Source organism: Zootoca vivipara, chromosome 2, assembly GCF_963506605.1.
Source record: "Zootoca vivipara chromosome 2, rZooViv1.1, whole genome shotgun sequence".
Classification (NCBI taxonomy): domain Eukaryota; kingdom Metazoa; phylum Chordata; class Lepidosauria; order Squamata; family Lacertidae; genus Zootoca; species Zootoca vivipara.
In genome coordinates, this window is record NC_083277.1 from 3,266,307 (window position 1) to 3,293,435 (window position 27,129).

Consider the following 27,129-nt stretch of genomic DNA (forward strand, 5'->3'; position numbering starts at 1 on the left):
CACCACCCATAGCTGCCAAGTCTCCCGTTTTCCCCGGGAAATCCCCGTTTTTCCAGCTGTTCCTAGCTGAAAAAATGGATTCCCCCCCCCCCCGGTTTATTCTGGCGCGACGGCCATTTTGGAACTGGGCGGAGCATGCTCAGAAGCGACTTTTGATGCTGCTTTGCCCAGTTCCAAAATGGCTGCAGTGCGACTTCTGGCGCGGCGGCCATTTTGGAACTGGGCAAAGCCGCATCAAATGTCACTTCTGAGCATGCTCCACCCAGTTCCAAAATGGTGGCAGCATTACTTCCAGTCTGCTATTTCCGGCCGGTCCCTTATTTCTCTGACAGGAACTTGGCAGGTATGGCACCACCCCTCCCAACATTCTCCACGTGGGCGGCTAGTGCCACACACCCCACGCTCTCCACGCAGGCAGTGGGCGGCTTGGGACACTCGCCATGCAGGCGGCAGCCCTGCCCCCGCGGGCTGGCTAGCCCCGCCCCTGCACCGCTCCGGGTGCCAGGGCAGGTAGCTCCGCCCCTGCCACCAAGTCACTGACACAGAGATACACACATAAACTGGAAGAGAAATGGCTGGATGAGATCAAGGACCACACAGAAGACAAAGAACAATAACCACAAATGACTGACCGACACAGCGCCAACAGGGCAATGGCCCATCTAGTCTGGCATTGCGTTCTCACAGTGGCGAACCACTCAAGCAGGACACAAGCACCAGAATACTTTCCCCTCCGGTGGTATCCAGCAAATGAGATTTAGAAGCATTGCTTCCTCCAGCTGTGTAGGGCTAGTATACATATAGAATTGGAACTTTGTTGGACTGGTCATGTTGTGCGGGTGCCTGATGATCGTCTTCCAAAGCAACTACTCTATTCCGAACTTAAAAATGGAAAGCGTAATGCTGGTGGTCAACAAAAGAGGTTTAAAGACTGTCTCAAGGCAAATCTAAAAAAATGTAGTATAAACACTGACAACTGGGAAACACTGGCCTGCGAGCGCTCCAGTTGGAGAACAGCCTTTACCAAAGGTGTCATGGGCTTTGAAGAAACTCGATCTCAGGACGCAAGGGAGAAACATGCTAAGAGGAAGGCACGCTTGGCAAATCCACACCGTGATCAACTCCTGCCTGGAAACCAATGTCCCCGCTGTGGAAGGACGTGTGGATCCAGAATTGGCCTCCACAGTCACTTACAGGCTCATTGTTAAAACCTTGTTTATGGAAGACAATCTTACTCGGCTACGAGTGATCGCCAAAGAGAGAATTGGAAGGGACCCTGAGGATCATCTAGTCCAACCCCTCTGTAAGGCAGGAATAGGTAGTTGTCCCATACGGGGATTGAACCTGCAACCTTGGCATTATCAGCAGCATGCTCCAACCAAGGGCTATTGAATTTGTCTAATCTTTTAAAGCAGCAGGGACTTAAGATAGTTTAACAATGTGGAATAAGTCCTTTTCTTCTGAACCTTCCAACCATGGCCGTAGGCAGGGAGAGCAGCTGCCCCCCCCCCCGATCAAGTAAATAAATAAAAATACTTAAAGTAGAATTTGCAGGAAGGATATTGTTAGCCCAAAGATGGAAGCAAGAAACGCCAACTAAAGAAGAGTGGCAAGAGAAATTAATGAACGATGCAGGGATGGCGAGATGAACGGGGAAAATTCTGAACCAGCAAGACCAGACTTTCCTAAAAGAATGGAAGAAGCTTTTGACGTATTTGGTAACCAACTGTAACCAATTGACATCACTTGTAGGGTTAAAAGAAGTTTTGTAAGGAGTAATATACGAATTATTGTGAAAAGAATGAAGAATAGGTATTAAGAGTTGAATTTAGAGCAATAAGTGTAGTAACAAAATGCATAATTAGAAAGGATTTTAGAAAACCATCCGTTGAGGTTGAAGGAAGTCTTAGTAGGCTGTGATAGCCAGAGATTTTGAAATGACGTTTAAAAGGATGATATGCTTGAAAATATGTGTAAAAACCAATAAAAAATTATTAATTAAAAAATAAAGTAGAATTTTGACAGATTTTTTTTCCGAGCACTTGGGGTCAAAAGAAAGTAATTTAAAACAACTGTCGTTGAGACATTTCATTCAGAATCTGCTAGACAGAGCCAGGCAGAAAAAGGTGGCAGGTGGGAGCAAAACCAGTCCTTCCCTTCCCTTCCCTGGCAAACAGATGTCTCTGCAAAGCTATTTTAAAACTCTCGTCATTGTGTACCCCTCTAAAACGCCCGCTGCTGACACTTCAGGTCCCCTTTCGAACGATGCCATGGTTGTGGGTGGAGGATCAGGGGGCCATAGAGCTGCGAAGAGGAAGTTGTAGAGCCACCTTTCTCCCCTCTTTCCCCAAGCTCCTTTTAGAGGGATGAGAACCGGAAGTGTTTGCTCTGTGCGTACGTGGGAGGTGTTTTCTTTTTTTGGTGTGTGTGTTTTTTTTTGGTTCCTGCTTTTGAGGTGGGTTGTCTCTATGCTCCATCGTGAGAATGCCCTTTGCAAAACCAGCCGCCGCCAGAGTTTTGCGTGGAGAGGAGGAGCTGCAGGAAGGCGGCCAGAATTCAAGGTGCCCAAAAATGTCAATGGGGTGATTTGGGCTTGCCCAAGTGGCGGAGTGGGGGTGGGGGTGGGGGGCGCCTATCTCCCATGTGGGGCTTGCATTTGTTTTGCATTGTGCGATACCCCCGCAAGTCAGGCCTGGCTGCGTGTGTGGACAAATCCATGGAGCTGGATCATTGAATTTTAGAGTTGGGAATCATAGAATCATAGAGTTGGAAGAGACCACAAGGGCCATCCAGTCCAACCCCCTGCCAAGCAGGAAACACCATCAAAGCATTCTTGACATATGCCTGTCAAGCCTCTGCTTAAAAACCTTCAAAGAAGGAGACTCCACCACACTCCTTGGTAGCAAATTCCACTGCCGAACAGCTCTTACTGTCAGGAAGTTCTTCCTAATGTTTAGGTGGAATCTTATTCCACCCTGTGGAAGGACCCAAAGGGTTATGCAGTCCAAGAATTCATGGAAGTTAAGCCTGTCAGAGGCTGCTAGCCAGCATAAATGGTTGCTAGCCACCACGGCGGCGTTGCATCCATCCACCCACTTACCTGCATGGAGGATGGGAAGCAGGGATCGTCCACGGAAGCCTTGGCCTGATCCAGTAGTGCTTTTCTTGTGTTCCAAAAATTAGAATGGAGAGCACATACGCAAGGTGTGCCCCCCCCCCCGGGCTGTAACTTTACCTCTTTCAAACCCGCTTCAGTGGTACACTGTGGGGGAAGTTGGTTTTCATAGAATCGTAGAGTTGGAAGGGAACCCCAAGGGTCATCTAGTCGAACCCCCACCCCTATAATGCAGGAATCTCGCCGAAAGCATCTTATTTCTCCCAGGGCTCAGAGTCCTTTTCAGGGGTGGGACACTGGTTGGACACTGTGGGGGAAAGGATGCCGGCCTAAGTGGTTCCTTGGCCTCTTCCTGGAGTCAGTTTAGCCTGGAGAAGAGAAGGTTAAGGGGTGATATGATAGCCATGTTCAAATATATAAAAGGATGTCATATAGAGGAGGGAGAAAGGTTGTTTTCTGCTGCTCCAGAGAAGCGGACACGGAGCAATGGATTCAAACTACAAGAAAAGAAGATTCCACCTAAACATTAGGAAGAACTTCCTGACAGTAAGAGCTGTTTGGCAGTGGAATTTGCTGCCAAGAAGTGTGGTGGAGTCTCCTTCTTTGGAGGTCTTTAAGCAGAGGCTTGACAGGCATATGTCAAGAATGCTTTGGTGGTGTTTCCTGCTCGGCAGGGGGTTGGACTGCATGGCCCTTGTGGTCTCTTCCAACTCTATGATTCTATGATTCTGTGATCTGGTTGCTCACTGTGAGAACAGGATGCCAAACTAAATGGGCCTTTGGCCTGATCTTCTTTTTGCATCTCCCTCCTTGCTGAACCCCCCGCCCCCACCTATTCCTCCCTGTCCCTTGCCCCTAGGGAGCCATTGTGGTTTAGTGGTTGGCCCTCAAAAGACTCTGGCACGCCACCCTGGTGTGGCAGGAGGAGAGGATGGGAAGTGTGGCAGGAAGATTCAGGGACAATCAAAGAGACATTTGAACACCTCAGTGTAGTATAGTATCAAAATGGGGTTTTTTAATTTGCAGAATATGGATAGATTTTCACATTCTAGGACTCGTTTCTTTGTTGTTTTCCCGATGCATTTCTTATCAATATCGGTGTGCCACAAGCAAGTTTTTATTCTGAAAAGTGTGGCCCAGAGGGCAAAAAGTTTGAGAACCACTGTCCTAGGACTTGGGAGAGACAAGGGTTCGAATCCCCACTTGGCCAGAAAGCCCACTGAGTGAGCTTGGGGAACAGTAACCATCTCTCAGCCTAACCTTCCTCCCAGGTACTACTGGAAGGAAAAAAAAATTTTATTTTGTTTCTACCTGCCAGGGTTGTTGTGAGGATGCAATGGGTGTGCAGGGGAGAGAATTATGCATGCCACCTGGAGCTCAGTGGAGGAGAGGTGGGAATATTAAAGCAATAAATGACTTTTTTGTTTTTTAAACCATCCATCCCTTTCCCGTGAGCAAAGCCGTCTTCCCATTACAGCCTGCCCCCAACGCACCCCAATTCATTCCCCCACGCCCCTTTGATTCATTGCCATGACATGGGGGGGGGCGGAGGGAGCACTGATCTCTGTGCTCTTAGATGCAATTGTGGCGTGGTGGGGGAACGACGCATTTTGCAGAAGCTCCCAGCCTTAAACGAGGTTGTTTCATTCGTCTCCAAGGCGCAGCCCCTGAACGCAAGACGCTTTTGCCAGCCTGGCGTTCCACCCCACCCCACCCCCCGCCAGATGTATCGAGACTACAACTCCCATCAGCGCACGGGGCGCAAGAAAGACTGACACGTGGCTCTCCCCTCCCATTTCCTGCAAACCTCCTTCCTTTTCCGCGCGAAACCCCCGACCTGCCTAGCAACTGCTGACGCGGGCAAAGGGGCGCCTTTTCCCCATTGGCCGAAGGTCCTCTCTTCCGCGCGCAGGTTTCCGTGGCTGGTCCCTGCTTCCCATCCTCCGCGCAGGTAAGTGGATGGATGGATAAAAAGAAAGAGAGATGCATGGACATTTGAGGATTCAGGTCCATTGCACGCGCAGGGGGGGGGGTTCCTTTGCTTTTTGTGTGTGTGTGTGTATGAGTTTTTCCGGTGGGTACCTCTGGGGGTTGAACTCCCCTATTTGCAAGACAGGATTCGCCCCCAGGCCCTAAAGCGGGGAGAAAGGGTTTCGTCCAGGCCGTGTCTCTCCCCCCACCCCCACAGCATGTTGCAGTTTGGGGGATACATGTGTGCAAAGGGGGAAAAGATGGGATCTAAATGCAACGAATGACTAAAATGGGGGTACAGCACAAGAGGAATCCCAAGGGATTTTTGTGCAGGGCTGCAAGCATCAGGAGGAAAGAGGTCATAGAACAGAATCATAGAATTGGAAGGAAGGGGCCCCGACGCTCATCTAGTCCAACCCCCTGCAGTGCAGGAATATTTTGCCCAAAGTGGGACTCAAACCTAAGACCCTGAGATTAAGAGTCTCGTACTCTCCCAGCTGAGCTATCTCAGGGTACAGTGGAAGGAGGGGAAAGCAAGGCAGCAAAGCAGGCAGCAGGCATAGCTGTCAAGTTCTCCCTTTTTTAAAGGGAAATTCCCTTATGCTAAATAGGCTTCCTCGCGAGAAAAGGGAAAACTTGACAGCTATGAACGGGTCACAAATGCTCTACTGTTTATTTACGGATGTCTCAGTATTTTAATACCTAGAGCCTATTGTGTATTTTACTCATGGATAAGCTTGCATCTTAAATGTCTGTGTAATGGGTTTCGCAAACCGCTTGGAAGCCTATTTTAACTTTAAAGCAATATATGAATGGATATATTGTAGAGTTCGAGCCCCCTGCAATTCCTATCTATCTATCTGCATCCCACTTTTTCTGCCTTTCTGTTTGATAACTCCTTATTAGAGAAGTTGCAAAACTCTGAAACCAAGAACCTTTGGGAATTGCCATCAGAAATCTCACAATGCAAACAGTTAAGAACCCATAGTTAATTGATGCCTGTTTATTATTATTATTATTTGTTTTTATTTTATGGTTTTATGTTTCGTTGCTCTAAACCTCTTTAATCTTTTCTTTTATGACATGGAGGGCATATAAATATTTTTATAAATAAAAGAAGGGGATGTGGGTGGCACTGTGGTCTAAACCACTGAGCCTAGGGCTTGCCGATCAGAAGGTCAGCGGTTCGAATCCCTGCGATGGGGTGAGCTCCTGTTGCTCAGTCCCAGCTCCTGCCAACCTAGCAGTTCGAAAGCACATCAAAGTGCAAGTAGATAAATAGGTACCGCTCTGGCGGGAAGGTAAACGGTGTTTCTGTGTGCTGCTCTGGTTTGCCAGAAGCAGCTTTGTCATGCTGGCCACATGACCCGGAAGCTGTCTGCGGACAAACGCCGGCTCCCTCGGCCTATAGAGCAAGATGAGCGCCGCAACCCCAGAGTCGTCCGTAACTGGACCTATCGGTCGGGGTACCTTTACCTTTTATAGATTAAAAAATGAATAAATATAACAAAATATTCGGGGGGGGGGGGAACGCCTTTTGAAACACATGCTTTCCCTCCCCTTAACAGCTTACAGGATTGCCATAACCCCTATATGTGCCTACTTGACTGCTCCAACCTGCGGGTCTGGCACTGTGCCCACATATTACTTGTTCTGCAGTTTTTCCTGGTGGGAAAAGAGCCCGCCTGCCCTGCTTTGAGCCATCCCCGGGGGGGGGGGGGAAGAGACACACCTTACTTTCTGCAGATTACTGTGGAGCTGCTGTTTTAGTGTGGCAACACCCAGACTTTGCAGCTCCCTGACTTCTGACATTAGTCGTCTGCACTCTTTTCAGTGCCTGCTTAAAACATTTTTTTGTTTAGGCAAGCCCTACCCAGACATGTAGAAGTTACAATGTGCTTTATCTCTTGTTAGCTACTATTGATTTTAATTTTAATTTTAATTTCCTGAATATGTTCTAAATACAGGCATGCCCCTATTGTGGGGTGTGTGTGGGTGTGTGTGTTACATTATTGTCTCCTGTGCGCATCTTACCTGATTAGAGATTTAAATCATGATTTAAATCGATTTGATTTAAATCAAATCCACCCTGCTTTATTTTATGTTTCTGAAAACCATGTAGAAGGGTTCCCCACATATATTTTTTTATTTATTTTTATTGACAACAAGCCAGTTGCAGAAAAAAGAAATGAAAGAAAATTTGTTGTTGTTTTTAAAAGTATGTAAGTTGTCACAATTGCAAATAAAGAAGATTCACCTATGCAATTTTCTGAGTCAATAATATAATATACCAAGGGGAGAGGGATGTTTAGTTTATAATTACAAAAGGTTCCAAGGTCTAAATTAAAACAACTGCCCCCCTTTTTTTGTAAAGAAAAGAAAAATAGCCTTGAGCTGTACTGAATCAAGATGCTTGCAGAGACTTGGTAGGGTGGTTTTCTTAAAATCAGAATACATATTGATTTTATTATTATTATTATTTTATTAAATAAATTCATTAACTCTCTGTGCCGATGCAAATGCCACCCTTAAGAAAAACAGGTAAGCAAAAGGCAATAGAGCAAGTTAGTCTGAAACCCCCAACCTTTTACACCAGTGGTTCCCAAGGTAGGTGGCACTGCCCCCCTGGTGGGCAATAGTGCCACCTGGGGGACACTAAGAGGAAAGGGGGGGCTGGAGGTATAAATGACTAGCAGCCTTTGAAAAGCAGTTGTGTTGAATTAAAGGAAATAGTTTAATTGGATTTTGAATAAATGTGTGATTGATTGATTGAGTGTTGCTGTTTCGAATTTTATTGTTTTATCATCTTCCTTAGTGGGTCATGCAAACTGCTGTTCTGAATAATATTTTTATAGGGTAAGGTGGGGGTCACTGGGGATAGAGTCATAGAATCATAGAGTTGGGAGAGACCCTGTGAGCTATCTAGTCCAACGCCCAGAGATGGAAGGAAGAGGCAGCCCCGACCAGAGAAGAATGGCAAATCAAGTTGATGGACTATGCCGAAATGGTAGAATTAACTCGGAAGCTTAGGAATCAAGAAGGCAAGGGGTTGTTGTTTTTTAAAAAAGGGAAATGTTTACAAAATCATTGCAAACAGGTCAAAACATTAGCAGGATTTTAAATACACTTGTAATGTAAATGAACATATAGATAACTTAGGAAGATGAAAAAGTACTGATATGCAGCTGAAAATAGAATTAAAAGGACCCATGGAAGGGGGGTGGGTGGGAGTCAGGAGATTCAGGGTAATCTTGATATTTGGATTTTGTACTGTTTTATATCATTGAAAATCAATTTTAAAAGATTATTTTAAAAATCTAGTGACGGGTGGCCAGGTTGAGGCTTTGTAATTGGAACCAAGAGGGTGGGACCCCGAAAAGGTTTGGGAACCACTGCTTGACCTCTCTCTAATCCCACCCCCACCTTTTACAGCTTCTTGGCTTTCAATACCACACATCCCAGGTGTTCGCCTTTGGCCTTTTTGGAACCAGATGCAGAGCACGGAATAAAGATGGCAGAGGAAAGCCTTGAAACACAGAGGGGGCACAAGATCAGGAACAGTGGAGGATTCTGGGAAAGAACCATGCAGAAGATTCTGGGCAATGACAACACCAGCTCAGGCGCTGAGTGTCAGTGCTTCAGGGAGTTTAGCTACCAAGAGGCCGAGGGCCCCCGAGAGGTTTGCAGCCGACTCCACAGTCTCTGCCGTCGGTGGCTGAAGCCAGAAAGGTACACCAAGAGTCAGATGTTGGACCTGGTGATCCTGGAGCAGTTCCTGGCTGTCCTCCCCCCGGAGATGGAGAGCTGGGTCAGGGAGTGCGGAGCGGAGACCAGCTCCCAGGCGGTGGCCCTGGCAGAAGGCTTCCTCCTGAGCCAGGCAGAGGGGAAGAAGCGGAAACAGGTAAGAGTGTTGTCACAGTGGCCTGAGTGGACTACTTCAGAGTAACGACGCTACGCAGCTCTGCATTTTATTCTTTTATTGGTGCTGCGTATTTACAGTGCTGAAGTCATTGCTATTTACACGGAGTGATGTGATCAGTCGGTATCAGAACCTCCAAGTGACTTTTGGCGCGTCTTTCCCCAGCACAAAAGTCTTGGAAGCCCCATCCTCTTTCCCCTCCTCTTCCGGCGTAATTCTGGAGTTGGGGGGATGGGTCTCCCCCCCTTACTTCCCCCTTCCTGTCCCACCTGGGACCCTGGCTCCGCTACCTTGCCTGAGCCTCGGACCCGACTTCCTGCTTCCCCACTGGAATCGGAGCTCCCTCTACTTTCCCCTGTGGTCGGTGATGGGCTTGAACTCAGGAGGGGAGGGACTTCGCGATATACCCTGTCCCTCACATCCACCCCCCTCCCAAGCTCCCCTTCTCCCCTCCCCAGGTCCCCCCCAGGTGTCGGTGACGACTGGAAGCCTAAGAACTCAGTGCTTTCCGAGCCCGTTGGTGTGAACACCTCCGCCCAGTCCTGCGAGGCTCCCCCTTCCGCCTGGGAGGGCTGGAATCCCAAAAATTCCGTGGCGTCCGAGCTGGTGGGGGTAAAAATGTGCTGCCAATCTGCTTCTGCCTCTGACTGTGTGGATCTCGGTGACACCCATATCTCGTCTCCCGATTCCTCAAACTCCGCTTCCCAGCGCCATGGTGAGCTGCTCTCCCTTGCCTCCTCCTCCTCCCCCTCCCTTTCCATGTGCCAGGGCTTGGGTCTGTGGGGAAAGAGGGCGTGAAATTCTTCCACCAAGAATTCCTCCTGTATCTGAGTGGCTGGGACCCATTCATTCTGTGACGGTGGAGCATCCTCCCATGCCATGAGGTACTCCAGGCCCCCCACCCCTCTCCGTGAATCAAGGATGGCCGTGGCCTCATTGAGTTGCTCCCTGCCTCCCCTCTCCCCCCCTCCCTCGGGGGTTTGTTCGCTGTCTCGGAGCCTGCTGCTTTCCCTGTACGGCGACAGCAGCGATCTATGAAACACTGGATGCACCCTCATGTCCTCTGGCAGTGCCAGCCTGTATGCCACCGGGTTGACCTGTTGCGTGACCGTGAAGGGGCCCAGCCGTCTGGGTGCCAGCTTTTTGCACCTCCCTCTGGTGGGAAGGCCCTCCGAGGACAACCAAACCTTGTCCCCCACCCTGATGACCTCCCCTTGTCGCCTGTGGCGATCCGCCCCCTTTTTGTACGCTTCCTTGGCCCTCTCCAAGTGTTCTCTGAGCTGCTGGTGCACCGTCTCCAGTTCCTCTGCCCAATCCTCAGCCTGTGGGCCCTCCTCCTCCTCCTCCCCCTCCCTCTCTGGGAAAGATCTGAGGTCGCGCCCGTAATTGGCCTTAAAGGGCGACACCCCTGTGGAGACGTGCACTGCATTGTTGTAGGCAAATTCTGCCAGTGGCAGGCGATCCACCCAGTCCGTTTGCCGCTGGCTGACGTAGCATCTCAGGTACTGCTGCAGAATGGCGTTGACCCTCTCCGCCTGTCCATTGGTCTGCGGGTGTCTAGCCGTCGACAAGCTGACCTCCACCTGCAGGAGGTTCATGAGCCGCCGCCAGAACCTGGAAACAAATTGGCGGCCACGATCCGAAATAACCCTTAAAGGTAATCCATGCAGTCTGAATACGTGATCAAGAAACAGTTTGGCTGTCTCTTCTGCAGAGACCGCCCTGGCACACGGTATAAAGTGGCACATTTTGGACATGAGGTCCACCACCACCAACACTGCGGTCTTGCCCCTGGAAGAAGGCAGATCTGTGATGAAGTCCATGGACACCACTTCCCACGGCCTGTGTGGTGTGGCTAAGGGCTCCAGCAATCCTGCTGGCGCTGCTCTGACCACCTTTGCCCGCTGGCAGGTGTCACAGCCCCGTACATAGTCTCGAACATCTTCCCTCACCCCTGGCCACCAGAAGTGTCTCATGACTAGGTGAGCGGTTTTGTCCCTTCCAAAATGACCCGCCGTTGGGTTGTCGTGCATCTGCTTGAGGACCGTACGTCTAAGCTGGGTGGTGGGCAGGTACAGTGCACCCTTGTAGAAAAGCAGCCCCCTGCGTTCTGCAAAGTCTTTTGCCTGCTCCCTCCCCCCTCTCAGTTCTCTGAAGATGCGTTTGGCAAATTCATCCGCTGCCGTCAGTGCTGTGAGTTCTGCCTCGCTCACCACTGCTGCTCCGCAGGACCATGCTGACGGGGGGAAAATGTGCCTTGGTGCTGGTGGCGCCTCCTCCTCCATGTACTCTGGCTTGCGGGAGAGGGCATCCGCCCTGACATTCTGCTCCCCCGGGATGTAGTGTATGGAGAAGTTGAAGTTCGAGAAGAACTCTGCCCACCGTATCTGCCGCTGGTTGAGCACCCTGGCCGTTCTCCAGAACTCCAGGTTCTTGTGGTCTGTGCACACCTGGATGGGGTGCTTGGCGCCCACCAGGAAGTGTCTCCAATGCTTGAACGCCGCGTGGATCGCAAGAAGTTCTTTGTCAAATACCGTGTAGTTGCGCTCGGGCTGTGTCAACTTCCTGGAGAAGAAGGCACAGGGTCTCCACTCCCTGTTGGCGTCCAGTTGCAACAAAATGGCGCCCACAGCTTTATCAGAAGCATCTGTCTCAATGCGTAGGGGCGCGTCCTGAACCACGTGGAACAGGTTCTGGTCTGAGGCGAACACCCTCTTGAGGCTTTCGAACGCTGCTTGTGCCTCTGGTGTCCACCTGAACTTCTGCTTGCCTCTCAGGCAGTCAGTGATGGGAGCCGTAACGCGAGAGAAGTTCTTGATGAACTTCCTGTAGAAGTTGGCGAAGCCTAGTAGGCGTTGGGCATCTTTGCGCGTCCTGGGGCTGTGCCAGTCCAGGATGGCCTGCACCTTGTCCTTGTCCATCGCCAGCCCCTTGTCTGACAGCTTGTAGCCCAGGAAGTCCACCTCCTTGGTGTGAAACTTGCACTTCTCCAGCTTCACATACAGGTGGTTCTCCTTCAGGCGCTGCAACACCTCCCTGACATCCTTCACATGCTGCACTGGGTCATTGGAATAGATAAGGATGTCATCTAGGAAGACCAAGCAGTTCTTGAAGAGTAGGGACCCCAGGACGTGGTGCATGAAGGCCTGGAAGCATGCTGAGCCCCCTTGCAACCCGAAGGGCATCACCAGATATTCAAAAGAGCCCAGAGGCGTGAACATCGTGGTCTTCCACTCATCGCCTTCCCGGATCCTGATCAAGTTGTACGCCCCCCTCAGGTCAAGCTTGGTGAAGATCTTGCCCCTGCGTGCTGCTGTCAGCAGATCATCCACTCTGGGCATAGGGAAAGCCACCGGTTCCGTCATGCTGTTCAGCCGTCTGAAATCCACCACCAGGCGGCGCTGTTGTGTGCCTTTCTTGTCCACCCAGAAGACCGGGCTGCCCCCTGCTGCCTTGCTTTCTCTGATGAACCCCCGCTTGAGGTTCTTGTCGATGAAAGCACGCAGATCCTCCAGTTCCTGGTCTGACATGGCGTACAGCTTGGCTGGGGGTATAGTTGCCCCGGGCACCAGGTTGATTTGGCAGTCAAAAGGCCTGTGTGGGGGTAGGTGGTCGGACTCCGCTTCGCTGAAGACCTCCTGCAGGTCCCAGTACGGCTTGGGTATCGCCTCACCCCCTTTGACGTGCATGGTGGCCACCGTGGCTATCGGAGGCCCCTCCCCTGGTTGGTGCTGCATGCAATGTTCCAGACAAAAGTCCGATCCAAACGTGATGCATCTCTGGTGCCAACTGATGGAGGGGTCGTGGCGCGCCAGCCAGCTCATGCCCAAGACGATGGGGGGGTCTGAGATGGTGGTGACGTTGAATGCCAGTGTCTCTGAGTGCCTTCCCACCGTCATTCTCATGGGGGGGGGGTTTGATGAGTGATGGCCCCTCCCAGCAGCTCTCTGCTGTCAATGGTTGCCACGTGCAGAGGAAAATCCAGCTGCAGAAGCTGGATCTGGTGCTCTTCTGCAAAGTTCCTCGAGAAGAAGTTGGCAGACGCCCTACTGTCAATTAAGGCGAGGACCGTCAGTGGATAGCCATTTGGGAGCGTTAGCGTGACTTCTAGAACCACTCCTGCTCTGGGAGGGGTGGGCTGGCTCTGCTCCTCTCTGTGCGGGTGGGTGGGCTGGGGCCGTTGTCTGCTGACTGTGCCTGGCTGCTGCCCCTTGTCTCCTGCAGCCAGGCTTTCCCGTTTCCCTGCTGTGGTGCTGCGTCAGTGGGGGAGGGCACCACCGTTCCCGCCTTTCCTTGCCACTCCCTGCGATGTGGGCAGTCTCTGACGAGATGCTGGGGGGAGTTGCAGAGAAAGCAATTCCCGCCCTTTCCCTCCTTGCGTCTTGGCGCCGCTGGGGTTTGAAAAGCCCGCGCGCGCGCGCTATCAATCTGCATGGGTTCCTGGTCCTGGCTGGCCCCAGGCGTGGCTTGCAAGGGTTGTTGGGGGGGTGGCTTTTCCTGCGACCGTGGGAACCAAGCCCTCTTTGCGCGCGTTGCTTGCTTGTCGCTCCACCGGGATTCCTGTCTCACCCCCACTGCCAGAGCCGCTTTGCTCAGCTGATCCATAGTACTGGGCTTTGGACCTCTCGAGAGCTCATCTTTCACCTCCTCGTGCAAACCCAAGTAGAACGCCGCTTGCATAGGAGGCGACTCTAGTTGCCACCCCAGTCTGTGCACCAGCATGGTGAATTTCGCCCAATATGCGCAAACTGTCATATTTCCTTGGCGTAAATTATGAAGTTCCTCCTTGGTCTGGTCCATATGACTATCGGAGGAATACATCGTTTTCAAACCTTCTAGAAATTGTTTGACATTCTTCATGCAAGGATTCTTGGTTGCTATTAACGGTCTTAGCCACTCCCTGGCTGCCCCGGTAAGGTGCTCCACAATAAACGCTACCCTGTGCTCATCATCAGGGAACTCATTATGGTGCAGCTCAAGAGCATACACGATTTCAGTCTCAAAGCCATGATATTCCCTCGGGTCTCCATTGAACTTGCTTACTAGGGTCCCGGCTCTCCTTCCTGGCAGCACTTGGATTGGGGGGGTCCCTCCCGCCTTGGCTTTCTCTGCATCCAGCTTGCTTTGGAGGTCTACCGCCACCGCCCTTAATTGCTGCTCCCTTTCCTGCAGCGCTCTCACCTGTTCCGCAAGTTGTACCCGGTCGTCCTGCACCTTCTTGGTCTCTTCTTTAGCTGCCTGTAATTCCCCCTGAGCCTGCAGCGTCAGCTGCTGCAGTTCTTCCTGGGCTTGCTCCGCGATCTGCCGCCATCTCTCCGCCTCTGACACGCTCATCCCGGCAACTCCAAAGTAGCCCCAAAAAAGACTTGGAGGTTGCTGTCACAGTGGCCTGAGTGGACTACTTCAGAGTAACGACGCTACGCAGCTCTGCATTTTATTCTTTTATTGGTGCTGCGTATTTACAGTGCTGAAGTCATTGCTATTTACACGGAGTGATGTGATCAGTCGGTATCAGAACCTCCAAGTGACTTTTGGCGCGTCTTTCCCCAGCACAAAAGTCTTGGAAGCCCCATCCTCTTTCCCCTCCTCTTCCGGCGTAATTCTGGAGTTGGGGGGATGGGTCTCCCCCCCTTACTTCCCCCTTCCTGTCCCACCTGGGACCCTGGCTCCGCTACCTTGCCTGAGCCTCGGACCCGACTTCCTGCTTCCCCACTGGAATCGGAGCTCCCTCTACTTTCCCCTGTGGTCGGTGATGGGCTTGAACTCAGGAGGGGAGGGACTTCGCGATATACCCTGTCCCTCACAAGTGTGTTTCATCCTAGTAGTACAAAGGAAACACAGGAATGCCTTAGGCTGGTCAGTTCACTGATGTGTCTAGCCTAGTATTGTCGACACTGGCAGGCGGTGATTTCAGGCAGGGAGTCCTTTCCAGCTCTTAATAGGGCTGGGTGATATATTGATTTGCTGTTGTTGTTTAATTGCTTAGTCGTGTCCGACTCTTCGTGACCCCGTGGACCAGAGCACGCCAGGCACTCCTGTCTTCCACTGCCTCCCGCAGTTTGCTCAAACTCATGTTGGTAGCTTCGAGAACACTGTCCAACCATCTCGTCCTCTGTCGTCCCCTTCTCCTTGTGCCCTCCATCTTTCCCAACATCAGGGTCTTTTCCAGGGAGTCTTCTCTTCTCATGAGGTGGCCAAAGTATTGGAGCCTCAGCTTCAGGATCTGTCCTTCCAGTGAGCACTCAGGGCTGATTTCCTTCAGAATGGATAGGTTTGATCTTCTTGCAGTCCATGGGACTCTCAAGAGTCTCCTCCAGCACCATAATTCAAAAGCATCAGTTCTTCGATATATTATCCAAAACTGGTTTTTTGACCTGGCAATACATCACGATTCATTCACACTCCAGAACTGGCCTTACTAAACATCTTCCAAGACAATAATGCTCACCTACACCACAAAGAACTTGTAACACACTTACTCTCAGCAACCAGAAAGATCATTACCAGACATTGGAGAGACCTGTCAGGAGTAAGCATGGACCAATGGTACCAAATAATATGGGAAACAGCCTTACTAGAGAAATTAACCAATAAGCTGAAACTGACACGGGGACAAATAGAAGAAGACAGCTTCACCCAGGTATGGCTCCCCTTTATCACATACACAGCCCAACAAGACAATGACAAAAATCCACCAACAGCATACAAATCAATATGGCTAACCTGATCCAAAACACCGACCCACCCCCACTCACACACGAAACAAAGACCACTATAGCTAATCACAAATGAACAATCATACCCTAGGCCAACTCCAACATCTCTCACCACCAAAGGAACACAAGCGAACAGCAGAGAACCAGCACAAGTGACGCTGACAAACAACCCCACATACACCGAATAAAATAGAAACAACGTCACCTGACCCCACCCCCACCCATCTTTCCCCTATCTACCTCTTTTCCCCTTTTCTTCCCAATGTCTCAACAAATGAAACTGATCTGTAAAAAATATTACAAGACATTGCACATACTTTTGTAAATCAAGAAAATCTGTAGTAATAATAATAAAATAAATGAATACATCACGGTGTGTGTGTGTGTGTGCATGCGCGCGCACTATGCAAAAACCATGATGTGGGGGAAAGTTGAAGCCAGCAGATGCCTCTACATAGCTCCATCCTTATTTCAGACATTGTGATATAAGAGTATATTGCAACGTTTAACCGGTAGTATATCAAAAAGTTGAAAACCAGCTCCATATTTCAGACATTGTGATACCATATCCATATACCCTGGTGTTTAGCTGGTGATATATCACCAATATATCATGATGCACTTTCCTCTTTAACGAGGCCTTTGGCTGATTGACATCCAATGCCCTTTAAAAAATGTGTTGGGGAGATTATTGGGTTGTTCTTGTTTTTATTATGTATTTTGTGTTTTTATGTTGTGAGGCCTGCAGGCATAGGGCACTATACTATTTTTAAAAATGAGAGGAGAGGCTGTCTTAGTACTGTGGGTTAATTCACAGGCCAGACAATGATGGCCTTCGCATAAACCGTTTCCTAATCGCTCTCTCTGTCCCTTGTCTGGGATCTCTAAAAATTCCCTTTCAGGCAGAAGAAATAGTGGCAGATCCAGCTACCAACTTGGCAGAGGCAGAGGCAGCCCCGTTGGCCACAACCCTGAGGCCACCTTGCAGGTGGATCGTGCAGGAGGGCGGTGGAGGTGCCACCTTGCCAGGTAAGGACCTTGATGGGGCCTTGGCCTCCTCTTCCACCTTGGCTGTTTTTATTCTACTGCTTATTGATTATCAAACTCCATCCCACCTTTCACAGCACAGCGGAAGAAAAATGGTTGTGATTTTAATGAAAAAATTGTGGAATAGATAAACGCATCATGGAAAGGTGGGAATGAAAACGCCATGGAAGAAGGGTGGAAAGTCAACTTTTAAATGTGTATAAAATGTGGTTTTAATTCTTTCTTTAAAAATTGTGAAATTCAATAACAATTAATTGGCAAGAAGATAACAGGATTAAGCACCTCCACGTCTCCTTTTCTCCCTCCCAGGAAGTGGCACAACCCTGGCAATTTCTCCCGCGGTTGGTGGAGGGGAAGGAGTTGCTGCTCAGTCAAAGAAGGTAATAAAAGCTCAATGCTGGGAAATCACGAAGTGGCAAAAGAAAGTGCTTAGGCACGCAGCATATGGTTACGGGATTTGCTCCAACGAGTTGCCGTGATGGCTGCCAACTTTAAAAGGGAATTAGACAAACGCATGGAGGAGAAGCCAGCCACAATATCTTGGCTCTGCCTCCAGGGTCCGAGGCCATAAATGCCTCTGAATAATCCCAGTTGCCGGGAGTTGCAGGTAGGGAAGAGTGTTGCTGCTCCTGTTGCCCTCGGGTCCTCCTTGCTTCTCTGCTTTTTATATTGGGCATCTGTTTGGCCACTGTTCTAACCAATATTGTTAGCTAGGTCGGCTTTGAACGCTTTTCACTCTTGCAGGAGAACCGCCTTCTCTCTCTTTTTGGGTCCTCATTTTTGGATCACCTATGGACAAGCTGTCTTCTCTTCCTTATTCTAGGCTCCGGTGCGCTTTGAGGAGGTGGGTGTCTACTTCACAGAGGAGGAGTGGGATCTGCTGGATCCGGGCCAGAGAGCTTTGCACGGGGAAGTCATGGAGGAGAACTGGGGGAACCTGGAGTCTGTTGGTAAGGCTCCCTCTCTGCCTTGTGTGGCAGGTGCTGAAGGTTGAAATGTTGATTGAGGTCACTTTATTGATCGATGTCCTCTTTTTTTCCTGGGGTTCCCTCTGAGGGAGGCAGAGATGCTTCATGACTTCCCTTTTTAAGTTTTGGGAATGTCGAATGTTATGGCTCTTTGTGCGCCTGTATAACCTGCCTTCAAATTTTGCTCAGAGCAGACTCTTGAACGAACTGGAGGTTGAGCTCTGCCCCATAGCCATTGAAATAAAAAAACCTTGGGTCCCTAACTGGGTCCTGGACTCGCTTTTATTCCTTGGCTTCATGTTTTGTTTCAGCTGTTTCCCCTTGCCTGGGAGATGAACGAGAAGTGGTTGAGAAGTAAATTCTTCCCACACAGATACCATCTTCACAGCCTCTCCCAATTCCAAAGGAATGGAAAGATTGAGCTGTGTACCGGCATCATGTTCCAAAGTGCCGGATGACCCACTCCCAACAGTTTCATATAGGTGTTAAACAGCATAGGAGACAGAATGGGTCATTGTGGGACCCTGCAGCCCCCAAACCATGGAGCCTAGCAACAATCTCCTAGTGCTGTTTCCTGGTAGCAGCCCTGCAGGTGGGAGTGAAACCATTATAAAAACAGGACCTCTATCTGGCAACCCCTTAAGCCACTCCAGAAGAACACCATGGTCAATGGTTTCAAAAGTCATTGGTGGGTCAAGGAAAGCCAGCATGGTTCAACCCCTTCTTCAGTCCCAAGAAAGGTTATTCCTCAGGCAATACTGGGCCTGAAACCAGACTGAAATGTACTGTATCTACATCAGGGGTCCCCAGACTTACCCGCCTTCGGGCCGGTGCCCGCCGCGCCGATCGTGCGGCGGGCCGGAGGGCGGGGGAGTGCGCGCGCAGTGGGCCGGAGGGTGGGGGAGTGCGCGCCAGTGCGCATGCGCACACCCATTTTCTGGCGCAGTGGCACGCTTCCAGGCCAGAAAAATCGCCGAAAATTGTTTGTGCGCATGCATATGGGCCTCCCCGACCCGGAAGTGCACCTCCCCCGACCCGGAAGTGCACCGGAAATGACCTGTTCGGCAATTTTTTTCAGATTTGGAAGTGCGCCGCCGCGCAGCGCGCCACAAAAGCGGGTGGCGGCAGTGGGCGGGGGGGCGTCGCGGGCCGGATTGGGAGGCCAATTGGGCCGCATCCGGCCCGGGGGCCGTAGTCTGGGGACCCTGATCTAGATCATCTTGTTCCTTCAGGTAAGGAACCAGGTACAGGGAACCAGGCAGAGGGCCTTCTCAGTAGTGGCCCTGTGGAACGCCCTTCCATCAGATGTTAAAGAGATGAGTAACTCATCAGATAATAATAATAATAATAATAATAATAATAATAATAATAATATATCCATTATTTATACCTTTAGAAGACATCAGAAGGCAGCACTGTCCAGGGAAGCTTTTCAATGTGTAATGTTTTACTTTGTTTCTATATATGTTGGAAGCTGCCCAGAGTGGCTGGGGAAATCTAGTCAGGTGGGCAGGGTACAATTATTATTATTATTATTATTATTATTATTATTACCACCGTATTTTTCGCTCCATAGGATGCACCTGACCATAGGACGCACCTAGTTTTTAGAGGAGGAAAACGGGGGGGGGGTTTGCTTTCTTGAATTGTCCTAGGCATAGCAGCCAACTCCTAGAGGCCTAGGTGCCTTTGCCCCCCCCCCCATTAAATATTTGAGGAAGCTTATTTTGCAAAGGAGGAAAGGTCCATTTTTTAAGGATCAGCTCAAAGTTGTGCAGCTTTTTTTGCAAATGGGAAAAAGCCCCGTGTTTTTTTTTGGGGGGGGGGTCCAGCTCAGAGTTGTGCATCTTTTTTGCAAAGGGGGAAAGTTCCATTTTTGAGGATCAGCTCAAAGTTGCTGAGTTTCCTTGCAAAAGGAAAAAATCCTGTTTTTATGGGGTTCAACTCACAGTCCTGCAGAGGAAAGAAAAGAGAGCCATTTCTACAGTTTCCAGACAGATCATCTAATCAGCCAGTCACATGTCTCCCTCTGCAGACAACAATTGACGCCTAGGCAAGGGGCCGGGAGGGGCTGGGAAGGGAGCTAGCTCTCTTATCTCCCTCCCCGATCTCTCTGCAATCAGCTGCTCAGTGGGTTCCTTTCTCTTTCCCTCTTGTTAGCCTTTAGCTCTTTAAAAAAAGAAGCATGATCTGCCTTTAGCCCCTGGGCAATTCGGCTCCAGGGACCACTTACTTTTTAGGAGGAAAGAAGTGCGTCTTACGGAACGAAAAATACGGTATTATTATTATTATTGTAATTATTATTAACAAGTGTCCTTTATGTCTACTTTCCTCTTTTTGTTACAGCAGGTGCTGAATGGGAGACTGAGACTGAGGGTGAACCACACAGCATGTCTTTGGAAGCTGGGTGTATAGACGGGAAAGCTCAGAGAAGGCAAATGGAACCAGAAGAGAAGGACAATTCCTTTGCTTCTCAGTATAGCGACTTGTGTGAAATCCCAGCCGAAGACCGAGAGAAGAAAAGTATTCAGTGCAGTGTGTGCGAGGAAATATTTAGTTGTGAATCAAGCCTTAATGCTCACATGAGAATCCACATGGAGGAGAAAACATATAAATGCCCGGTCTGTGAGAAGAGCTTCAGCTGTAGCGCACATGTTCGTGAACATCTAACAGTCCACATAGCAGAGAAGCCATATCAGTGCTGGGACTGTGGACAGAGCTTCCAACACAGCACAAGTTTTACACGGCACTTGACGATCCACACTGGGGTGAAACCGTATAACTGCTCTGAGTGTGGGAAGAGCTTCCGCCTGAGGGCGTACCTTAATTCACATCAGAAACTCCATACGGGGGATAGACCATACGACTGCTCCAAGTGTGGGAAGAGTTTTGTGAGCAGTGCGCACCTTCGGTCGCATCAGAGAATCCATAGCGAGGAAAAAACGTACAAATGTTTGGAGTGTGGAAAGGGCTTCAGGCAGCGGATACACCTTAGGTCACATCAGGTAATCCACACGGGGGAGAAGCCACATAAATGCTCCGAGTGTGGAAAGTGCTTCACTCACTGCAAAAGCCTCACACGGCACCTCCTCACAATCCATACAGGCGAGAAGCCGTACAAATGCTCAGAGTGTGGAAAGAGCTTCAACCACAGCATGAACCTTAAGTTACATCAGAGAATCCATACAGGGGAGAAGCCGTATGAGTGCTTGGAGTGCGGGAAGAGCTTCAGCTGGAGGACCTCTTTTACTTCGCATCAAAAGATCCACATGGGGATGAAGCCGTACAAGTGCTCCGAATGTGGAAGGAGCTTCCGTAACCACATCAGCTGCATACGTCATCAAAGTGTGCACACTGGAGAGAAGCCGTACACATGCTCGGAGTGCGGGAAGAGTTTCAGTCACAACTCTAGCCTTACCGAACATCAGAAAATCCACACAGGGGTGAGGCCGTATATATGCTCAGAGTGTGGAAAGACTTTCATCCGGAGACTACACCTTACAAGCCATCAAAGAACCCATACGGGAGAGAAACCATATAAATGTTCGGAATGTGGAAAGCGATTCAGCCAGAGCTCGAGCCTTAATGTACACCGAAGAATCCACACGGGAGAGAAACCGTATACGTGCTCGGTGTGTGGGAAAAGCTGCAGCCAGAGGTCAAACCTTAATGTACACGAAAGAATTCATAAAGGGGTGATTCCTGTCAATTCTGCCGATGCCTGTGATGTAGAAAGAATTTCAGTTACGGAACAGGCCTTCAAAGTAGAGGATCCATACATCGGATATGGAATCTAAATGACTCGAGAGCTTATCTGTCTAATCAAATCTGCGATCCTTGAGAGGAAATGCAGAGAAACCGTATAAATGCTCACAATACAACAAATTGTATGTTGGCTCCCCAACATTGCTAATGAGAGAATGATTATGGGGAGCAAACATCTATCAGGAGCCAACATCTTCCATGTCATCCTCTGATCAAAGGCTCCTCTGGCCACCTGGGCAGAATAAACTTTCCTAATTCTTCCAAGTGACCACCTGTACATCTGCAGTTGCAAAGATGGTTCCTATACTGTCCTGTGCCATTTTAATCTGATAACTTCATGCCATTGTGACATTTCTGAGAAGGTAGAAGTTTCAGGTGCTGAGCTTTTTTGTAGGAAGGAGGTCATGGAGATTGATTTTATATGGTTTTAATGTTTATTATTATTATTATTTAGTTATTAGTTTGATTTTATATTTTATGTAGCCTGTCTCAAGATCCCTTAAATTAGGGGTGGGAACCTCAGGTCCAAGAGCTGAAAGCACTCTGTCCGGCCTGCAGGAAACTCCCTCAGCCCATGCTCCTGTTTCACATTCTTCCTTGAGTGGTTTTTGCCACACTTGGGTCTGTCCCTGAATTCTGATAATGCCTCTTCTTGGCTTGGATGGAAGGCAGAGCAGGGCTTGTGCTGAAACTAGCCTAATGTACAAAAGGTAAAATGTTCGTTTCCTGATCTTCCCACGTTCACCTCTGGCCACACGCCCATCACTGGCCTCTGAAAGGTTACCCAGAAGGAAATGTGGCTCTTGGGCTCTTGGAAAAATGTCCCCCACCCCTCTGTTGCTCAGATGCAGGCAGGACCCATCCCACCTGAGCAGTTGACGAAAGAAGTCTTGCTATTTTAGAGTAGTGCAGGGCCTACGGTGGGCGATGGGTTCATCTAAAAATGTAAAAATCGTGAAAGTGCGGGATCCACTTTTCTCCGTAACCGCTTGACCGATCGTCCTGAAATTTTGACACAACGATCCAGGCCACTCCCCGAGCGTTGTTAGAAAACCCCCCCTCAAATCTCACACCTCTGCAGGTACAAACCTCTGTTTCAACAAAGTAAAACAGCGCCCTCAAGTGGATTTCCTCCCACAGTGCACCCCCTCCCTTCCTGTGAAATCTACACCACACCCACAAACCCTGCCTCCACCACGAGATCCACCACTCACATCCATCCATCCGGCAGAGGTATTGAAGACCAAACCAACTGAAAACAGGCCTTTTGCAGCAACAATGCCCAACATTGCCAAGTGGAGGTAGGGGCCTGCCTGGGGGGGGGGGAATGGGGGGCCGAATAGGGGGCAGGGATAGGTAATGGGTCAGAACAGGGTGGGGGGAGACACAGGGATGAAACCTGCCCTCTCCACAGTATCTCGCCTTGACTCAGGGGGACTCTGAGGCTCAGGGGGATCTGAAGAGGGGCTATTACCCTCCATTTCACAGACTAACGCACAGCAACGCGTGCAGGGCCAGTTAGTAGAGTCATAAAATTGAAGAGTTGGAAGGGACCACCTTAAGAAATAGCTCCGTTTGAAGACTTATGGAGAAGGCTCAGAGGAGAGTTTTCTCTGGGGCAGCCCTTAAAGCAACCTTTCTCACCAGGTGTTCTTGGACTACAGCAGGTAGGTCCAACTCCCAAGAGACTGTGATCTACTCCCAGTATAAAGAAGCTTGCAGTGATCTACCCATTGACATTGGAGGGAGGAGTAGTGTGGGTGGGTGGAAGGAAGGAAGGAAGGGGAGAATTGAGCAGAGTTGTTGAGTTTTTTTGTGCAGGGGATTGCCCTGCACAGAGTTGTTTAGCTTTTGGGGGGATGAGCTTTTTGGGTGGATGATCCCACAATCTACCAGGATCAACCAGGGATCTACCAGTAGATGGTGATCTACTGGTTGGACATGCCTGGACTACAGGATCTGTTTTCAGGGATAGTGGAAGTTGTAGTCCAGGCATGTCAAGCCTGCGGCCCTCCAGATGTTTTGGACTACAATTCCCATCTTCCCCAACCACTGGTCCTGCTAGCTAGGGATCATGGGAGTTGTAGGCCAAAACATCTGGAGGGCCGCAGGTTTGACATGCCTGTTGTAGTCCAACAGATCTGGGGGACCCACGTTTGCCCTAAATTGTGGAATTCCCTCTTCACAGTTGTGTCTGGAGAGTTAAAGTATGTTTGTTGGGACCCCTCTCTTCTGTTTTGTTTAATCTATGCAGCTCTGCTTCTGCTTAGAACTGCTCTATTGCTTTACATTTTTATAATTGTACGAAAAGTTTTGCTTAGGTTTTTATATATATATAATTTTGTACATTTATATTGTTGTAACTTGCCCTAGGAACTTGTGAAGGATAGAGAAGCAGTCAAATAAACAGAACGTCAGAATTTAGCAGACTTCAGGCTTGCAGGATCTGCTTTGTTTCTCACTTGAACCCCCAGGTCCACCAAGGGGAACCTGGTGCAAAATAATAGGTAGTGGTTGGAGGACATCATAGAATTGTAGAGTTGGAAGGGGGCCAAAGGTCATCTAGTCCAACCCCCTGCAATGCAGGAATCTCAGCTAAAGTATCCATGACAGATGGCCAGCCAACCTCGGCTTAAAAACCTCCAAGGAAAGAGAGTCCACCACCTCTCATGGGAGTCTGTTCCGCTGTTGAACAGCTCTTCCTGTCAGAAAGTTCTTCCTGATGTTTAGTTGGAATCTCCTTCCTTGTAACTTAAAGCCATTGGTTTGAGTCCTACCCTCCGGAGCAGGAGAAAACAAGCATGCTCCCTCTTCCATGTGACAGCCCTGGAGATATTTGAAGATGGCTATCCTATCTCCTCTCAGTCTCCTCTTTCCCAGGCTAAACATGTCCAACACTTTCAACCATTCCTCATAAGGCTTGCTTTCCAGACATCATAAACTCCCTGCAATTGGGTCAGGCCAGTGGCCCATCGAGTCCAGCATCCTGTTTTCACTGTGAGCAACCAGATGCCCCCAAGGGAAGCCCCTAAGTAAGGGTGGCGCTATGAGCTGATCTTTTTCTGGCGTTCATTGCTGTAATTGATGGCATCAGTGAGGTTGGCATAACTTGGTATAAAAAGAGAGCCCCATTACGACACACTTTAATCCTGGTGCTAGTCCTTCTCTTAAACATGACTTGGAAAGGTGGTGAGTACCGTATATACTTGAGTATAAGCCGACTTTTTCAGCACATTTTTTATGCTAAAAAGCCCCCCCTCGGCTTATACTCTGGTGAGGCGGGCGGCTGTGGCAGAGGGACGAGTGGCCCAAAAGGCGCCCTTATGGGCTGCTCCGCTGGTTTATGGTGTGGTGAACCGGCTTATACTTGTGTCAATAAGTTTTCCCAGTTAGGGGGGAGGGGTAAAATTGGGTGCCTCGGCTTATATTCGGGTCGGCTTATACTCAAGTATATACGGTAAATATCCTGCCCTTTTAATACCTAAAGTATTAAAATCAAAACACTAAAGAAGGTAAAGGACCCCTGGATGGTTAAGTCCAATCACATTCGGCTATGGGGTGCGGCGCTCAGCTCGGTTTTCAGGCTGAGGGAGCTGGCATTTGTCCGCAGACAGCTTTCCGCGTCATGTAGCCAGCAGGACTAAAATGATTTTGTCACAATGGGATACCGGGATGAGTGGCAGAGCACACGGAAACGCCGTTTACCTTCCCACCGCAGCAGTACCTATTTATCTACTTGCACTGGCATGCTTTCGAACTGCTGGGTTGGCAGGAGCTGGGACAGAGCAACAAGAGCTCAACCCGTCTGCGGTGATTCGAACCCCCGACCTTCCGATCAGCAAGCCCAAGAGGCTTTGTGGTTTAGACCACAGCACCACCCATGTCCCTTTCAAACACTAATCTAGGGGTCAGCAACCTTTTTCAGCCGTGGGCCGGTCCACCATCCCTCGGACCATGTGGTGGGCCAGACTATTTTGAGGGGGAGGAAATGAACGAATTCCTATGCCCCACAAATAACCCAGAGATGCATTTTAAATAAAAGCACACATTCTACTTATGTAAAAACACGGTGATTCCCGGACCATGGGCCGGATTGAGAAGGCGATTGGGCCTTAGGTTGCCTACCCCTGCACTAATCTCATGTTATCAGCAAAATATAATTATCACCTTCTGTAGGAAAGACTAGAGTTCTACACAGACAATGGAATCTTCTTCCCCAAGTAAAGTCATAATTCAGGAAGGATACAAGGATGCAAACTGGATATGGTAAAACAAAATAGCAAACAGACAGGAAATAAAGGAATAGAGGTATTATATGGTTCACCCATCCTCTCTTAGTCTTACCCATAAAGGAACACGGGCCCAGCTCTTTCACTTAACTTGGATCCCACACGATTTAGGGCTTTATAGGCTGTATTATCACCTTTCAGAAACTGAAATATTATTTCGGCAGAGTGCTCCGCTTAGCAACACAGCAGCCATGTTCTGCACTATCTGCAGCCTCCAGGCTGTCTTAAAGGGGAGCCCTACATAGATTGCATTGCAGTAGGCGAGGGGGAGCTCAGTAAAGCCTAGATGACGGAGTACAGACTAATCGAGTCCAGGAACCAGGCCATAACTGGTGAGCTAGCCTAAACTTGGCATAAGCACTTCTAGCCACAGAAGCCACTTGAGCTTCCATTATTGAAGACTGGAGTCCAGGACTACAACCAAACTATGAATTCAATCTTTCAGGAGGAATGCAACCCCTCCCAGAACAGGATGCGTCCCTAATTTCTGGACATGGGAACCACCATCCTCCCCTAGTACTTCAATCTTAGCAGAATTCAGCCTCGTTTTATTGGCCCCAGTCCAGTCTATTCTGGTAGCCTAAGGACATACAGGTTTTGATAACTTAAAGGTAAAGGGACCCCTGACCATTAGGTCCAGTCGTGACCAACTCTGGGGTTGCGGCGCTCATCTCGCGTTATTGGCTGAGGGAGCCAGTGTACAGCTTCCGGGTCATGTGGCCAGCATGACTAAGCCGCTTCTGGCGAACCAGAGCAGCACATGGAATTATTATTATTATTATTATTATTATTATTATTAATACCCCACCCATCTGGCCATTTACTTTCCTGCTGTAGCGGTACCTATTTATCTACTTGCACTTTGACGTGCTTTTGAACTGCTAGGTTGGCTGGAGCTGGGACCGAGCAACGGGAGCTCACCCCGTCGCAGGGATTCGAACCGCCAACCTTCTGATCGGCAAGCCCTAGGCTCTGTGGTTTACCAACAGCGCCACCCGCATCCCAAGTTTTCAGTGTGCCCCAGTGAGGCCCTTTCTTTCGCTTTTGCTGCAACAGGCTAAGGTGGTTTCGTCTTGGGGATCATTGCAGCAGGAACCCCAGCGCCATTCTTGTCCTTGCAAATCCACCATGTCCTTCCTCGGGACAAACCAGCTTTGGGACATCGTCTTTATGATGAAATGTATACATTTTGCTATATGGGTGTGTGAGGAGTATCAGAGCTGCTAAACGGTTAAGCAGTCTGCTGTGACGTCTGGCCGCTGGGGGAGGAGAAGGAAAGAGGAGTATATACGGGAAATCTGTCTTTGTTCTCTGTATTGCTGTAATTGGTTTCGTTTTC

At 49.5% G+C, this 27,129-nt stretch overlaps 1 protein-coding gene across 4 annotated transcripts; it reads left to right on the plus strand.

Moving 5' to 3' along the window:
* Positions 1 to 2,387: 2,387 nt before the first annotated feature.
* On the plus strand, positions 2,388 to 26,493 carry LOC118081167 (zinc finger protein 883). Of its 4 annotated transcripts, none has more exons than XM_060269065.1 (7): positions 2,388 to 2,561; positions 4,774 to 5,066; positions 8,578 to 8,987; positions 16,624 to 16,750; positions 17,078 to 17,148; positions 17,592 to 17,718; positions 20,083 to 26,493. In XM_060269065.1, exons 3-7 carry the CDS (start codon positions 8,598 to 8,600, stop codon positions 21,531 to 21,533), a joined length of 2,166 nt encoding a protein of 721 aa, XP_060125048.1. In that variant the 5' UTR covers positions 2,388 to 2,561; positions 4,774 to 5,066; positions 8,578 to 8,597; the 3' UTR covers positions 21,534 to 26,493. The 4 variants fall into 4 exon arrangements, with proteins under 4 accessions (XP_060125048.1, XP_060125040.1, XP_060125043.1 ...); XM_035107440.2 differs by having other exon boundaries at positions 2,389 to 2,561; positions 8,519 to 8,987; XM_060269057.1 differs by lacking the exon at positions 4,774 to 5,066 and having other exon boundaries at positions 8,519 to 8,987.
* The last annotated feature ends 636 nt before the right edge of the window (positions 26,494 to 27,129 follow it).

Bases quoted from the DNA above. Each gene is read 5' to 3' on its own strand.
- LOC118081167 (XM_060269057.1), top strand. From the start codon at position 2,485: ATGCCCTTTGCAAAACCAGCCGCCGCCAGAGTTTTGCGTGGAGAGGAG. The intron at 8,988-16,623 runs GTAAGAGTGTTG...ATTCCCTTTCAG, and splicing joins AGGGGAAGAAGCGGAAACAG to GCAGAAGAAATAGTGGCAGA. The intron at 16,751-17,077 runs GTAAGGACCTTG...TCTCCCTCCCAG, and splicing joins TGGAGGTGCCACCTTGCCAG to GAAGTGGCACAACCCTGGCA.